The sequence below is a fragment of the Tachysurus fulvidraco genome, chromosome 6, assembly GCF_022655615.1.
Source record: "Tachysurus fulvidraco isolate hzauxx_2018 chromosome 6, HZAU_PFXX_2.0, whole genome shotgun sequence".
In the NCBI taxonomy this organism is placed as follows: Eukaryota; Metazoa; Chordata; class Actinopteri; order Siluriformes; family Bagridae; genus Tachysurus; species Tachysurus fulvidraco.
This window is the reverse complement of record NC_062523.1, coordinates 18,814,714-18,832,858: the sequence shown is the minus strand read 5'-3', so window position 1 is coordinate 18,832,858 and position 18,145 is coordinate 18,814,714. Positions and strand designations below refer to the sequence as shown.

Sequence of the window (18,145 nt, the reverse complement as noted above, 5' to 3'; positions counted from 1 at the left end):
TGGTTATGGCTTATAATATGAGACAAAATTCCATCTAAATTCACATATCTAAAATTTTGTGCAATTTGTTGTGGTCAACCATGTTATATGTATATAAAAAAAAGCTCAGTAGTATGTATTTTCTTTCCACTTAGATGATTTCAGACATGTTTTTCATGTCACGCTTAACTGATCTGCTGGCCTGGCTCAGAGCAGAGATGTGGGTACTGGCTGACAGCATGTTTTCATTATGGTGAGCACAGATGTGCCTTTACATTGAAGACAACACATCTTTCAGTGCCTTACCTGTACACTAGCTGGTGGAAGTAGTCTACTGACACATTTACATTTACATTCACAGCATTTGGCAGACGCCCTTATCCAGATGTACAGAAGTGCATAAGTCTCTATCATTGGATACATAAACTCTGGTTCACTAGGTTTCATACTTAAGATATCATGAGATTAAAACATTTAATTTTTTTATGCAACAAACAGGGAAAGAAGTGCTTGTTGAAGTGTTACATGAATAAGTAGGTCTTCAATCATCGTTTGAAAATAGCCAGTGACTCAGCTGTCCGGAACACTAGGGGAAGTTTATTCCACCACCTTGGTGCCAGAACAGAAAAGAGTCTTGTAGTATACTTGCCTCTTACCCTGAGAGATGGTGGAACCAGTCGAGCAGTGCTGGTAGATCGGAGGGTGTGGGGTGCAGTGCAAGGAGTGGTAAGGTCTTTGAGGTAAGAGGGAGCTGGTCCATTTTTGGCTTTGTAGGCCAGCATCAGTGTTTTGAATCTGATGCGTGCAGCTACCGGAAGCCAGTGGAGGGATCGCAGCAGTGGGGTGGTATGCGAGATCTTAGGCAGGTTGAAAACAAGCCGGGCAGCTGCATTTTGGATCATTTGCAGAGGACAAATTGCGTTCATAGGTAGACCTGCCAGCACTGCATTGCAGTTATCCAGTCTTGAGATGACAAGAGTCTAAACAAGTACCTGAGCAGCCTGTGTGGACAAAAATGGCCGAATTCTTCTAATGTTGTAGAGAAGGAATCGACATGAGCGAGACACATTAGCAAAATGAGAGGAAAAGGACAGTTGATTGTCCAACTCCCACACATTCTTCTTTTCTTTTTAACTCTTCAGTTGATTATTATGCCCCATTCCCAACAAAACTACCATCAGATTGCAATACTGCATTATAAGGCAAGCAGAAGTCACACTGTGTGCAGAAGACTGCCATCAGTACACCTGGTAGAAGAGAACACGAGGATGGTGAATCCATACAGAAAAGAGAAAACAGGAAGGGACTATCAGTGAGTCTGATGGTTGGATTAAACCATGCATGCTGGGAATGGCATGCCTTTAAAAATGAGCGGAAGAAAAAAGGAGTGGGAGAAATGAAGCAGGAATGAAAGGGGGGAGCTGTCTAATCCCCTAAAGCATCCATATATTGCTCCCAACTCCTCTCCCACTGCTTGTAAATGGCTTGGAATGTAACATGTTGTCTTTGGACCCTGTGTGTGGACTTCTCCAGTATGGAGAGATTTATGTGTGCAGACATTGCCTAAAGCGCCCTCATTTTGACTTTTAACTAGAGGCTTTGAAGCAGCAGCAGAGCCTTCTGGCATTAAAATAATATCACAGAGATATACTTTCATTTCAAAGTAATTTATGTATTATATCTTCCTGGGAGTTTAGTTGTATCTCTGTAAGCACTCAAACTTGTGTGAATATTATTACAACAAAGTGTCTCAAATCAGAGTGGGTTCTTCTATTCTGTAATCTGTAAACTTTTTTTTTGTCAGAAGCTTTTTAGTAGTATGTTTTAAAGCACTGCACTATTCTTTAGAAGTTAAAAGTTAGCTGTACAAATTTATTATTCATTATTTCCACTTATTTTAATCTTGGATATCTGCCACACAAGTTTAAGTTCCAACATCAAAATGTTGGAAAAAATCCCCCAAAACCCATGAGACCTGAGTCAAGAAAACTCTAAGGGAAAATGATGAGGACTTCCCAAACCCACCCCATTTTCTATATAAGCCACAACTACACTCGAACTTTCCTCTAGTTTTAAAGACAGTAACAGAATAATCCCAAACCTCTTGTTCAAATTCTTTTGACTAGCAAGTAAACTCTATATCCTTCCTCATCAAAAGAAAGAAACAAACATACAAACAAAAAAAACAACAACCAACTAAACAAAAAAGACATAATTTATTTTCCATATCTAATCTTTAAATCCTTTTTATGTGCTAGCCATTCACCCAAATGAAATTTAAGATGAGGAGAGGAGGGGCAACTTGGAAGGAAATCAAGTTAACAGTTTATGCATAAAAGCCACATGAATTCATATCTATGCAAATCCCCTTCGCTGAATTGTTTACTGGGCCACTGTTCACCGAAAAACAAAGTGAACAGAGGGCACAAGTAATATTCAATCACTGGTTTCTTTGATAACAAAAGTTCGGCTGACACACTAACCCAGCACCCCGTGCATTTATTACAGTCACAAAGGCTTTACGGCAAAAATGGATGAAAGCCACTGCTATAAATAATGTATATTCTTGGGTCACCTTACACTTTAGGAGAAAAATACAGCTAGTGCCTTTAAAATAAGAGTATTTCAGACTCTGAAAATGTATCTGTCCTGTCGAAGAAAACAGTCAGTTCCAGATAGCGGGCAGCTGTACCTCTGACAGGAAGAGAAAAGTGGCCTGAGTCAATAGGCCTTCCTGTAATTTCCCACCAAGTCTTCTCAGATATCGGCCATTAGGAGAGACAGTATTGATACACACAGACCACTGTATATGATTTGTTATTTCTGACTCTTTCAAGCCAATACCAAGATGAAACAATTAATTTTTTGTGTATGTCATGGTGCTCAATTCGGGTGTTATTATGGACAATAGGATTGTATTCAAGTATTCATTTCTTCAGCAAAAAAAATCAGATACCTGATATTAGTCATCTAAATATCTATTTATTTTAATGTTGATTCTAATTCACACAAATTTATAAAATGTAGAAATGAGAATACGACAAACATAGATTAACATTATTTGTATAATATTTTTGTTTCAGACCAACCATCAGATTGCATTTTAATGACTGAGGTGCAAAATTGAAGAGCCATGATTTTAAAGGCCAACATCACTTTAATGAGTGGGAAAAATATAAAGTGATGTTAAAGCAGCAATGTGTAAGTGTTGTCTTTTCATACTGATGACAAACATGAGACTCAAAACCTGAAGGGTAGAATCGATCTTGATTTAAAAGGCTAAACCTGTAAAAGACTGCTTTTCACAGAGCTAAGGAATCACAGTTGTGGAAGGGCCTCATTTAAAGAAAGAGAAGAACGGAAAAAACAGAGCATAAATCCCTTTCTCAGGAAGATTAGTGGCTGTCCCTTTAGAGTGGGCTACGGATAGAGCAGCTTTTTTAAGCCACATTTTTCTCTACCAGTGGCCTGACCCTTAGTGCATTCCCCCATCCCCGGGGCCACTTGCCGCATGGCTGAACAGAGTGCCCTCTGCCCCTGCCATCCCCCAATAACCTCTCAGACACTCACCAGGATGCCCTCGTATATCAAAGCACTAGAAGGCAGCAAATGCCACAACCAATACACATAGCCATTCTACTGAACACCAGCATAGATCTCCATGCCAGCTCAGAACTATTTATTTTTGTATATTACTCTTTGGATATTATGCCATCCTACAGCAAACCCAACCAAAAATGTGAGAGTTTACACAGTGAAACACTAATATTACATCACTGAAATTTGATTTAATCTAGTGTCAGGGAATGTGGCATGATGTGAAACAATCCTTTGGAGACTACCTCTGCAACCACCACTTTGACTTCACCTGTACCTTTCTAACTTCTGCCTTTGAGAGCATACTGGCTATAGTCAAAAATTACTAAATGTGGAGCATCAGAAGAAATGCAGGTACTGATTTATTAAAAACACACATGCCCTGACACCTAAAAGTCTGGAAAAGAGCAAAATTTTGAGCTAAATGTAACTTAAAACCTAAGTACCTCTGCCAAAGAATATAGTCTGTGAGACTGAAGCATGGGGAGTGCACAGCTGAAGATTCAATAGATGTCTATGGGAGAAAATCAAGCCATTTTTATGCTGGAAAAAAACGGGAAGATTAATCAAAGCTATTGTAGAAGTACTGGGCACAGAGAATGTAACAATTATAAATGTCCTGAAAATGAAAGACACTGCTGTACCAACAGCCAGACAACAAACAGGTCAGTCAAGGAAAACAACAGCAGTTGATGACAGATACATTGTCAAAAAGACTAGTCAGTGACATCTCCAACAACCTCCAAGGGCAGGGGTGAATGTGTCAACCAATTTATCTTTTCAAAGAAGAAATATAGAGGCCATACCACAAGATGTAATCTACTCATCATCAGTAAGGATCTGAAAGCCAAAATGGAATTTGGAAAGAAATACAGTAATGAGCCACAAAAGTTCTGGAACCAAGATTAACCGCTACCAAAGCATCCGAAAGGCCAAAGTGTGGAGAAAGAAAGAATCTGTTCATGATCCAAAACTTACGAGCTCATCGGTCAAGCACAGTGGAGGTATTGTCATGGCTTGGGCTTGCATGGCTGCTTCTGGAACAGACTCACTAATCTTTATTGATGATGTAACTCATGATGGTAACAGAAGAATGAATTCAGAAGTCTAAAGAATCATTCTGTCTATCAATTTACAGAGAAATGCATCAATGTAATTGGGAGGAACTTCATTATGCAGCAAGACAGTGACCCAAAATACACTGCCATTACAACACAGGAGTTCATCTGGGGAAGACAATGGAAGGTTTTAGACTGGCCAAGTCAATCACCAGACCCAACTGAACAGCATATCCCACCCTGAAGAGGAGACTGAAGGGAGAAACTAAGACTAAGACTAACAACATCTGGAAGAAGTTGTGGTACAAGCCTAAAAAAGCATCACAAAAGAATACAACAGTTTGGTGAAGTCAGTGGGTTTTATGCAGTTATTGAAAGCAAGTAATATCCATCCCAACATTAAGATTTGTTATTATTTATATGTATATTTAATATATCATTATATGTTTCTGATTAAATGAACAGAAATGTAGATGGTGAGCAGTTTTGTTTATTTATTTATTTTTGTATTAATTTCTTATGACTTACCGTATTGTTGTAATACTAACAGCAGGTAGGTATTTTGTTGTGCATTGTAACACTTGCCAACCAAATTCTATTGCATATATCTTACAGGGCTGGCATCCTGGTTGTTAATAAAAGTTAATGCCAGAAAAATCAACGATAAAACTATTTAAAAAGTTTCATTTATTTTATACTATGTCTCATGCTGCTTTTCTGGAATAATTCAAAAATATATATTTATAAAACAGAGACGTACTGGTTTAGGTTAATAAAATAATATTATCATTATTATTCCATCAGTGTTCTTTGGCAGGTCATCAACCACCCATTAAATTGTATTAATTAGTATTATCAGTGTTACCTCTCAGTGAATTGGCAAAATAAACCAATCCAAGTACCAATAGTGCTTCTGTAGTGCATTAACTAATCTCCAGAAGCCATTCCTTCAATTTCCAACTGGTGCAGATTTCCATTATCATTTAAAATTGTTCAACTCTGCTTCTTGCACTACATCATACAAATTTTCCATCAACGGTTTAGTAACTCAAAGTCAATGATTCAATAATCCAGTTAAAAGTGTTTACAATATTCATACGTGTCTTTGTTGGCTATGACGAGCTTGTAAAGCAATGTCCTATTTTCATCAGCTTCCTTAACAATTAATGATCATTGCCTTCCTATGGCAGGCCACCAAACCCTTCATTAAACAGTAAAATACAAAAATATGAAAAGGCCATTAGCATATCAAAGGTCTTTTGCCATTCTCATGTTTGTCAGAGCACTCTGATGGACAGTGTGGACCCGTCTTTCACCAGATGCTTGAGTAATTTATAAGATTTATCCTCTGGGGGCAAGAACAAGGTCTTTCAAACTCGTTAGTCTGGTTTTTCATCACACATTCACTGACATCTTTTAAACATGTGCTACTTTTTCCCTAATGCTTTATTCTCTCTTTTTGACCATTGAGTCAAGTGTTAAATTGACAAAACTTTTGGAATGAGTCATGAGTCAGTATCTGCTTACTGCTACATTAAAACAGTTTCTTCCACCGTACCAAGCTAATAGTTGTGTGCAAACTTTTGTCAAAGTCCTTCATAGAATTGTCCTTTTTATACAATTGAGAGGCTGTTTTAGACCAGCTTTGTTGGACTGGTTTCATTAAAATTGATATCTATCCTTGAAGTAACCTTTAAAACATTTGATCATCTCCTACTTACAATTTCATGCATGTGTCTGGCTCATCTGAAGGTGAACATCATCTGAGCATATCATTTAAGACAGTTCTCTTACTTAATATTGATAACGAGTAGTTAAGCTTTTCTGGTGAAATGTAGTATTTTTCAATAAGCTTTCACACCTCGTGGCATTGTGGTAGGTGAGGGCTTCTTGGGAAGGTCAGAGAAGCTGCTAGCATCCAGGCCTGAACTCTTGCATTCCTTCTTCTCTTGGGCAGTCCTGGTTGTAGAGTCCATGATGAGAATAAAGCAGTCTGAGGATGATAAGGATGTAAAACAAATTATATTGTATAGAGTCAGTGCCATGCTGCTGCCAACACGCTGAATATTTGTATGCTCATAATGAACCAAAAGCCTCATATTATATGAAAAATTATTATAAGAAGAAAACAAAAAGAATGGAATGACTAACAAATGTGTTGTGCAGTAGGATTTAAGATATAAGTACACATAATAGGCCAAGCAAATAAAAAGAAATGCATCATTATTTCATCACTACCTGCGTCCTCATTAATCACAATTAATGTCTATAGTTTAAAGAGATTAAATAGTCTACTGTAAATTCTTTATAACCAAACTAAAAAGATACAGCATAGTGATTTATAAAAAACCTAAACAAAAGGCTTTGCCCCGGATCTCTGTCAATGCTGCACTCATACGGCATGCTGAGAGCAGATGACTTGGCAGCGTGCCGCTTGTTTAACTTCGCGAAACCTACAAGATTATCCGTGGTGCAGTGCAAACATGTGGCGGTCAGGGACTGAAAAGAAGTCCCTCTTTGGAAGCTTTCAAGCACTGATTGAGACTATCCATGGTGTTTACTCTTTAGCTAATATCCAAATAACAGATGTTTTCAATGATTTAATTGGTCAAACAATCATGTGGTGTGCTAATATGTGCTGTACTGAACATCCATAAATTAATAAGAACATTACATGCATAATACTTTGTAAAAACTATTGGTACTTTATTAGAATTAAGTGAGCAAAATGAAGTCATACTACTGTATATTCTTTTGATCCTCAAGTTTAGAAGATGAGGTATGAAGACTAACAAAGAAGGTCCTACTGCAGATGGTAAGGCAGTAATTAAATTACACCTAAAAGTGCGAAGAATTTACACTTGTTAGCAAAATTCAAAACTTAGCTAAGCAATCCAAATTGTATGGTATATGAGAATAGTTGTTCACTTTTATGGTGGACTTCACTGCCCTGAACTGTTTAAATGGCTTATGTATCATAAGTTCCAAAAAAAATTTTGGATTCAATTCTGTTCAATAAATTAATCAGCGCAACCAGACTGGAAAAGACAGTCTGGTAAATCTTTGAAACAATTTTAGAAAGTCATATTGAGTGAGCTTTATCTAAAATCATGCTGCATTTGGACTACATTTTACAGCCATGATTCTTACATAAAGTCTGTGTTGTTATAAAATTGAAAATGCAAAAACAAACTTTCATATGATCAGCAGAACATAGACCATATTCTTCACCTCTCTGTAATGCCAGCTAAAGATCTTACTGCCAAGCAAAGCCGATTCGAGGTGGGTTGATGGAACTGGATGACATCTGTTTCACTTCCTCTAACCCAAAAATACAGTTTGCCATCTTCTGTCACTGACACCTCTTTGAAAGTGTTTTTGTGGCTTTTAGGGAGTTTATAATAGTATGGGACATATATAAATGCTAATCTCATGATTTCTCTGACATCAGTGAGTGACTGATGGTCAGTTTTTATAGACTCTAATATACGGTGGAATACTACTCTATGGACTCTACATATAATGCATCTCTCAACAGCAGAATCATTGGACAAGATACAAATTAATCTATGAAAACTCCCGTTCCCATTTGAAGTCCAGATACAGTTCCAAAGCAACAGACACCAGAAATGACGTATATGAACTGTTTAAACTGATCTGGAATAGACACATAGCACTCTAGGAATCTTTGCATTTGTTTCTAAATGCCAACAACACATGCCCATGTCATGCTGTAAAGAACCAGGCTGAGACTGACCTTTTGACATAGCTGCTGAAATTTGATAGAACACTACATGTGTCAGAAACTGATGTGACAGGTGGTAGTTAGGGTGAAAAACATAAAGAGAGTACATTCTGAATGGCTGCTATAACAAGTGCAGTGTGGGAAAAAGATCAGGCCCAAGTGTCTCAGTGCTATAGAAGTCTGCAGAGTTGGAGGCTAATCCTCATGTGTCCATGATCTGAGTCCCATTATGCTACTGAACCACATGGTTCAGCCACAAGTGCCTGATCAATAACCTCTTTTAGGGTGCCTGTATATAATCCAATCTGTGCAGTGACACAAATACTTGTCATAAGAACAGATTTTAAAGAGTCAGCTTTCACAAAGGAAATGTAAACTATTTGATTAGGATATTTTGCTTTTTCATTAATTAATTAATTAATTAATTAAAGGGGGGCACGGTGGCTTAGTGGGTAGCACGTTCGCCTCACACCTCTGGGTCGGGGTTCGATTCCCGCCTCCGCCTTGTGTGTGCGGAGTTTGCATGTTCTCCCCGTGCCTCGGGGGTTTCCTCCGGGTACTCCGGTTTCCTCCCCCAGTCCAACATGCATGGTAGGTTAATTGGCATCTTCGGAAAATTGTCCGTAGTGTGTGAGTGTGTGAGTGAATGAGAGTGTGTGTGTGCCCTGTGATGGGTTGGCACTCCGTCCAGGGTGTATCCTGCCTCGATGCCCGATGACGCCTGAGATAGGCACAGGCTCCCCGTGACCCGAGAAGTTCGGATAAAGCGGTAGAAAATGAATGAATGAATGAATAATTAATTAAACATGGATGGTAAATAAATGCATAGTACATTTTCTGAGTATTCCAGCACAGAGAACTCTCAGCAATGTGCAGTCAGTTTTGCTTTGCAGCTTCATTCCAGCTTCTTCTTCTCACCAGCTATCAGTGCAATGCACATATTAGAGCAAATTCATAACTTGAACTGTTTCATCTTTTAATGTCCTGATATCTTTTCTACATGATGGTTACACTGGTGCATCATATTTCCTCTAAAAAGTCAATGACCCTAAAAGCAGGTCAAGCTAACTGAAGTTTCCTGTCATTAAACCATTTTCAGACAAAGACTATTCTTTGTTGAGCTGTTAACATGGAATCCTATGGAATGCCTAAAGAAAATATGGTTAATATTGTCTGCAACTATGTGTTACAATTCTAAGTTTTCTTCTAGTTGTTTCCAAACCAGTGGTCAGAAAAAAATTAAACCTTTCCCTTTTGGTTTTGTTCTGAACAGAAGAGATATTTTCACATTTTTGTGTTGAAGTTCCATGCCCACTATTTAGTTGGAAACTGATTAGAATATATGGTTAATAACATCAAAATAAAGGGTTAATAACTTTATTTATATATGATTGCCTACTCTGATAGTGTACTTAGGTGAACTTATTTTTAACATCTTCAGAGCATCTTTCAACTTTACATTTTTTGATCTGTTGCTTTCATATTAAAAATTCTTTTAATGTGGATTTTACCGCTGTCTCCTGATCCTTAACCTGTAGCCAGGCATGCAGAAAGTGATGAATACGGAAAAAGAATTTAAGCTTATTGACCCTAAAATGTTCAGTTTTTAAGTAATTTACTATATTGATTCAGAGCTTAGAAGACAATTTAGTATCTTTTCAGTTAAAGTGAAAATTTAAGTTTATTTAAATTTTCTAATTCTTAAAATATTAAACCAACCTAGGCTTTGTTTTAAGAGACTTGCAAGCATTCTATACAGACATTAATTACAAATCATTCAAAGATACCACACCAGATAATTTGACTTATATAAGTATTAAGGAGAACTGTTTTTAATGTATTGTCACTTATTCTTCATCTTATATAGCACTGCGTCGGATGAGTCAGTCTACAGACTCACAGTTATTTCCTTTGCAACTAAAAGGAGATCCTTTCTGTTTATTTGAGGCCAGTCCTAACCACTATGGATGGTCTATCAATATGGTCTTCTTCTTGTCAGTAACAACATGAAAACCTATAATTTAATCCACTTTTTACTAGCCATCATTTTCCCTGCCGTATACTAGTGGTTGGAATTGTACATTATGTCAACATAATGGTTTTAAAGAGTTATATTTTATGCCATTCCAGAAGACACAACCAAACTATCCTTGAAAAGAGATACTAAATATACTGCCAAATTAGAGATTTCAGTTTAGCTTTTTCCTTTCATTCCACTTCAGTTTGGCTGCTGAGAAGCAATATTAATATTCAACTGTGTAGATCTGATTAGAAGTTGTTCAGCATTGTGCTGCAGTAACAGTCCAGCAATGCATTTCAAAGACAGTAGACCTGCTACTTGAGATCACATAACCAAAAAAAAAAAGGTTTTCATCAAATAGAGCAAGACAAAGGTAGATATGAAAGCTTATTAAAGACAGATGTGCTACATGCTAACAGAACATGCATAAATCCTTTTTGCACAAGCAAGCTTTGATGAGTTAGCATTTGGAATCCATCTGTAATATTACTGACCTCTGAGGGGGAAAAAAAACTAAACAAATAATAAAAAAAAAGGTCAAAAGACAACCAGTGTCGAAAGGATGATTCTGCCCTTCCCCCACTAGACCCACATAAAATGCAATATCCTGTGGTTGAGCTCTATGTGCCCCTTCAATCTAAAACAGATGTTAGCTTCACAGCCTACACGTAAGCATGAGCAGTAATACTTCGCTGCAGTGGCTGCAGGAGAAACAAAGATATGTGTTTAAGGTGTTAATGAAATCATCATGAATTATCTTTATGCTATGAACATAAAGTTTCAAAATAAAGTGAAGCTCACTGATGATAATGCTGTGTGAAACTCTGAAGTCACAGCTGTTGATTGTCAGATTACAAAGCTCATGAAGGAATTTGTTTCCTCTCAGCACCATTTGCTTGGATCACTAAAACCAAGTGGTGTTGTTAGCACTTTCCTGTCACAACCTCAGCTGTCATTCCTGTCATCCTCAACCACTCTTATTAACATAATTGTGTACCACCATAAATATGGGTAAATATAGGCTTAACATTATGAATCCCAACCATGAAACCAAAATATAGTCAGGAATATAGTGTCAGACAAGGTTTAATATTCTTTAATCAATTTCATAAAAGTCACAACCACTCATTCTGACATTTATAGTGGTCTATGCTGTGGAATAGGAAAGAAAATAAACCTGGAAATAGCAACTGTTTTTGTCTTGATTTTGTCAAACCTTTTCCACCAATTAAAACAATTCCTTTATTTATAACAAGTCTTCAGGTGTTTTTGGCTTGTCTTTGGAAATATAGTCAATGTTACAGTTAGCTAATAAATAATCAAAGTTGAAAATAAGTGTGAAAAACATCTCTTCCAAAACCTGACAGGATATGATGGACTGGTGCGCAAACATGGCCTATATGATTGTTATTCTGACATAAGCTCTAGTTTCCACCATGAATTTGGGATAAAATAATTAAGTGAATTAACAAAGCTTTAGTGGAATAGTTAACAAGGCAGATTACATGCAAAACTACATAAACTGATCATTTATATCAAAAGGACTTAAAGCTCATCTTTCACTAACACTAGTCAATTAACCTAGCTCAGGATGTCAGATTGCATTCTGAAGATTTATCAACACTGTCACCATGGGTGAGTGTAATTTACCACTCAGAGTGAGACATCCATCTGTCTGAGTTTTGAGTCAGCAGTGTGTCAGCTGGGAACAGGAAAAGAGGGTCTGTGCAGTCTAATGCCATATGTGTGGGGGTAGAAATATACCAGTTGTTTGACACCCCTATGCCAGGATAGTCTTTGATCAGATCACCTACAAGCCAGCTGCTCTAAGAAGGTGTCCAGTTCAGTACCCTGAAGCATGAAAAGTGTGTTAACTTCACCATGTGGCTCTTTTCCTAATCCCTAAACCCTTGACAGAGATACTTCTCAGAGAGGATTGCTGTACATACTGTAAAAAGCTTGTAATTTAGTTACACTAGGTGTTGACAAATGATGACAGGATAGCAGAAGATCTTGATATTACTGGGCATAATGAATGGATTCCTTAGTGAACATCCTTAGCCCGGCAAGAGTCCAGCACAGCGTTCAGTGAAAGGCCATAAGAGGGAGTGGATATGTGTCAAGGAGTGGAATGGTCTGATTGCTAAAGACTACCACATGGCTTCTCCCTGCTCAACACGTACAACTCATCTTCTGTGGCTGAAGAGGAGTCTGTGGGCTGGCAGGAGTCCAACACTCCTCTTAGATGCTCCTGCTCATCCTTTGGAATATAATGGGGAGATCCATCCTCCCACTTCATTCCTGGTGAGTCAGGTTTGGGCTATGGGAGGCCACCCATTAAATCACAACTGGCTTACGTTGTCTGCTGCACTTCCAATAATCCTGTCTTGGAAGCAAAATCAGAAGATTTCCCTTAAGAAGGTTTTACCAATCTGCCCAAGGGCTCTGTGCATTTCAGAATAGGCTTCTGCATCAGATTAACACTGGCAACAATCACGTGGAACAGTGTGCCATTGTTTGAGTCCATTTTGGTGAGAGGGGAAAAAAATCAGCGAGGCAACATGCTGGTCATTAAGGTGTCACCATGACCATTATGATGATCCTCTCATCCCAGAATGCTGTTTAGTCTTGTCCAGGTGAAAAAGAGCATCATGTTGTTATACTTAGCCTTGGAATAAATATATAGGAATAATTTATTCTGTACATATGACCTGGTCCATATGTTTGGTACTTTATAATACACAGCCTTTAAGGAATCAAAATACATATTTTTCACACACCATAAATTATGCCACATAATTATATATGGTGCTAAAAGTTCACTGGACCTTCAAATATATCCTCATCACTCTCCTTAGTGAGTCAGAAGTTGAGCAAATGCAGTGCTCATGCATTACCTCATTCAAAAGTTTGTCAACCCAAGATTAACTATATGAATGTCTGTTCTCATAGTTTAAAAATAAGCTACTCTTCAAAGCATTTCTCTCAATTACTCAAAAAGACATATTATTTTGGTAAAATATAGTGTTTACTCTTGGTCATGTAATGAAATCAATCCATCCTCCACACACACACTGCCTGGTCTTCGTATGAATCACAGGTGGATGTGTGGTTTGGGAACAGACACAGAAAATTTGCGTAGAGAGCATTCTTTGATATGCCAGATTATATAAAAAATGTTAAGTGTGATTTCATCTGCTGTTTTATACCGTGGGGACCAGAGTATTAAAGAATTCAAGGAAGAGAGAAAGAAATATGTACGTCAAAAGAAAATCTTTTTTCAGACAGATTTATTCAATAAACTACAAAAATGCGAAATATATTTATTTTTTACAAATTTTTTATATTCTGACTAATGTAAACTTGTCTCCACCTACATTTATATTATATTTTTTTCAACAAGCTTTAGACACATATACTATGTTCTGTTGCCATATGATAAATTCATTTATACCTCAGTAATATTTAATTCTCAAATGGAATAGGTCACAAAACTATATTTTTTATAGTAATATCGGCTGCAGTTGTAAAATGTATGGTGCACATACCACATAATATCAGACTAAATTCAATCATAAGTTAAATAATAAAAAGAAAAATATATAACCATATATATGGTAGGCTGGTTTTTAAGGTGTCCTTATTTAACAATGATGGAAGGAGCCTCCAGTGTCAGAACACTTTTTAACAGTCAGAGTCGTTCCTCTTTTTCTACCATGAGAAAAAAGAGATCCTGGTGAGGAGATGACAATTTATAACAATTGTTTATAGCTGTTATAAGTAAAGGAACTTTACTTATAAACATTCACAACATTTAATGTAACAATAAAATTAATAAAAACTATGTTTTAAATAAAAACATTTATATTAAATAACACTTTTTGTTAAAATATTGAAGGAAGAAGAAAACAAGATTGGGTTAAAAAGTATGAAGAATCTTTCATAGCACTGAAAACTGGAGGTGATGTAGTCTGAATTAACCCCATCTACTCATGTGAGAATGCAGCAGATGTCTAGAAGGGCCTCTGAGCGGTCACTAAAATGCTGGAATTGTCCTGTGGCCTAATGATCGGTGCTTAGGAGCTAAAAAGTCTACTCTTTGAGAGCATAAAGAAATGTAAGGGGTTAATACTCTTCACACTCCTCAGTTTCCTTAACACGCCAGCATCCCTGAACTCTCCACTAAGAACATTGCAGATTTGAATGAAACACTGCTGTTTTGCTGATCACTTGAGGTCCCATCAATTCACATGAAGATACAAGTGTACTTCAGCTACTCCTCAGTTTCAGCTAACAGATTTGAGATCTGACACTAACATTGTCCTAGACACAAGGACTCTTTGAGCTCATGGACACCCCTCCTTAAAATATGATTGGACAGTGATAGAAACTCATAATAGGCAGAGATTACACTTTTAGCTAGGTTTGAAAAGGACATGGGGCTGATGATCAGAATCCAATATGTTACAGGAACAGAAACTTGACACCATTTCTCAGAAAGAAGCAAGCTGTTTTTTGTCTGATTAATCCATTTTTAAATACTCATATTATTTACATGCAATTACACTCCAATACCTCTGCATTTTCATTTTCACATTTGCATTATAAAATCCTTTATAGACACAAACAGGAAATGAAAACAAAGTTTATTTCACTTTGCCAAGCTTTGCAGGCAAAGTACCCAAAATGCTTAAGGAACAGACATAACAGAGAGAAAATGTTGGTGATGAACAAACTTAAATCCTAATTAGCTTTAAATTTCAAAGCTTTTAAATGTGTTGATATTTAAAGAAAAATACTATTTTAAATTGTATTACACATTCATTTTTTTAATTGTTTTTTTTTATGCTTACTATATTACACCTTATGTAGTAATTATATTTAGAATATCCTTTCTTGTTTAACACTAAAGGTAATAAGCAAAATTGGCAGGCAAACACATAATAAAATGCAATTATATGTCTGCTTTATATATTTTACTGGTTTTATTTATTTATGTGCATGTTTCTTTATTATCTATTTTATAATGCTTAGAAGCCTTGCTTTTTTTTCTTTTCAAATTTGTACTAGCCCATCATAAATGTATAACCTCATCTGTCCCATTATGTTAATGCATTTGTACCCTTTGTGGCCCTATGAAAAAATCCTAGAACCTGTACTATGACAGGTATATATATATATATATATATATATATATATATATATATATATATATATATATATATATATATATATTACAGCTTTCTGAAAACCGTATTATGTCATTACTGTTTTAAATTTCAGCTGAACAATGCTAACTGCTTGTGTTCTTTATACTGGTGACCTGTGGAAAAAACTAAGGTCACTTTAAATAGATCTTTGAAAGTCACCTTTTTCAAAGTAATTCTACTAAAGCAATCCAAAATAAATGTACATTAATAGAGGACTACTAGGAAAAACACCAAAAAAAACAAAACAAAAAAAAAACTAGAAAACTTGGATAACATCAAAATAAAACATATCAGATTTAAAAACAACATGACTCAAATATTTTTTCCTCTGTTTTTTTGTAATCAAATACATCCCAACATTTTTAGCAAGTGAGGTTAGTTAGAGGAGAACATTGTCAGGCTACACCAAACGGCAAAAGAAGTACACTACTTAAACTATTGGATGAAATAAGTTAGTGCAATATACATGATCTAAAGACATTACCTTTTCTTGTTTGCTTTGTGCACATAAAGTGAAGTTCTGCACTTCAGTAGCGAGACTTTTCACTAAGCTGTCACTTGCATTTTCTACACCTCCTCTCATACTGCCTAGTGGATCGCATTCATGTTTGTTTTCTAAGGTTCCCTTTTACTGTGTTCATTAAATTTTACACACCAAAGAGAGAAGGAGCGAGAGAGTCTTAAAGTAATGCACAGAAAAGCAGGCCTAAGACATGAAAGTGATGCAGCCGTCCCACGTCTCAGAGGCTCATGACCAGAGACCAAGCGGGGCTGAATAATCTGAATAGCCCATCATTTCTTTACACCCTTTCATTCGCTCTGTCTCTGACTGTTGGAACTCCTCATTCCACACAATAGCAAATTCACTAAGACCTTTCTTCTTATGCTAATGGTCTCAACTTGGCATCACATTAAATTTAACACACGCAACACACCACCAAACACACATACCCACATTCAGTGTATTGCTTTCACTTAAAAATTGGGAATTTTATCTCAAATAAAGATCCATTTACAGAGAAATATGTCTTTTGCAAAGTAATAATGCAACAACAATTGCAAGCTCAAGAACAAACTTGGTGCATGTAGAAGCCATGTGTCTATAATAACAGGTTGTTCGTTTTTATTTTAGATTTATAATGCTATGGAATGTATCTACCATTGTGTTGCACGGTAATATTAAATAAATCAACAACCACTGACAAGGACAAAGAGACGCAGAGAGCTGCAATATGCAGTATCAGTTGTGACGGAACAGCATTCCAGCAGGTCCCATAACGTACAGATGTGTTATTCGTATATTCGTAGATCTGAACAACATCTGCATGTTTTACAAAGTGGCCGAAAAGAAAGTTGCGCAAGAAACCCAACTTCACTGTGTTACTTTTCTAGACGTGTTAAGTGCAATCGAGTTAGAGAAGAAAAGTTGAGCCTCACCTCGCTTCGCGGACGAAGTTTGCTTGAACTTAAATCGGATCAGAAGCAGATCGCAGGTTCAAATGAAATGAAAATCCACCTCATCTTGTTAAATGTTGAAGGCAGAGAACAGAGCGCTTCTTCAGCTCGATCCTCATGCGTCTCCACGCAGCGGTAAACTTCTGCAGTCCTTTACGCACATCGCGCAAGTTTTAAACAGCTTGCCTGTAAAAAGATGCTCTCTCTCTCTCTCTCTCTCTCTCTCTCTCTCTCTCTCTCTCTCTCTCTCTCTCTCTCTCTCTCTCTCTCTCTCTCTCTGTGTGTGTGTGCTTCGTCCTCCTAAACTTGCTACGTTAAAAACTTTTCTGCTCCTCTGCGCTGCTCTAAGATGTTGGAGTTGTTTCCAGACTTGCCCTCCCCTTTCTTTCTCCCCCATCCATATATCAGCCCCTTTTAGCCACTCGCGCTTTCACGCTCCAGACACATATTACTATCAAAACACTTTATAATGCGACTCTTTGCAGTACAAAGTAGTCTTATACGCCTTTTTACACGTTTACAAGGTCGAAAAAAGGACCGAAATGGAATATTTATGCGGTTTTGTGAGCTAAAATATAACCGAAACGCTTCACTTACAGTGGCTAACGGGCTAATAGTCTCTTTATTTACAGTTTCGGGTTTGATTCTATTAGTTTCATCACACTGCAGTGCAATCCGAGCACAACTGTAAAAGAAAACACTGCATGCTGTTTGCACTCCCGGCTTGTTCTTTTTTAAACTTATTATGAAAAATGAGCTTCTAAAGTAAGTTATGACGTAACCATTACCTCCTACCACAACTTCTACGGCTAAATTGGGTTTAAAAAACTCCTATCTTGCTATTACACATTATTATTTCCATTATAGTATCATACCTTATAAAGAACAGAATGTGTGTAATATATAAATTGCCTTAGGATATTTACTGCCTTAAGCTTTCCCTGGATAATGTGCACCAACCCTCTGATCTTCACATAAATATTTCCCAGAAGTGTATATTGTGTATTATCTGTACATTTCTGAAGCTTTTCTTCTATACGTATGGACGACTGAATACATAGGCATGTAGCAGAAACGTAAA

The 18,145-nt window shown here is 36.9% G+C and overlaps 1 protein-coding gene across 1 annotated transcript in view; it reads right to left on the bottom strand.

Moving 5' to 3' along the window:
- The window catches only part of gli2a (GLI family zinc finger 2a), a 56,461-nt gene extending 39,131 nt beyond the window's left edge, over positions 1-17,330 (bottom strand). Inside the window, exons 1-2 of the mRNA XM_027164633.2 lie at positions 17,047-17,330; positions 6,496-6,627 (exon numbers count right to left, since the gene is read on the bottom strand). Of these exons, the coding sequence (XP_027020434.1) occupies positions 6,496-6,610 (115 nt within the window). The 5' untranslated portion in view covers positions 6,611-6,627; positions 17,047-17,330. The remainder of the gene's footprint in view (positions 1-6,495; positions 6,628-17,046) is intronic.
- Positions 17,331-18,145: the final 815 nt, after the last annotated feature.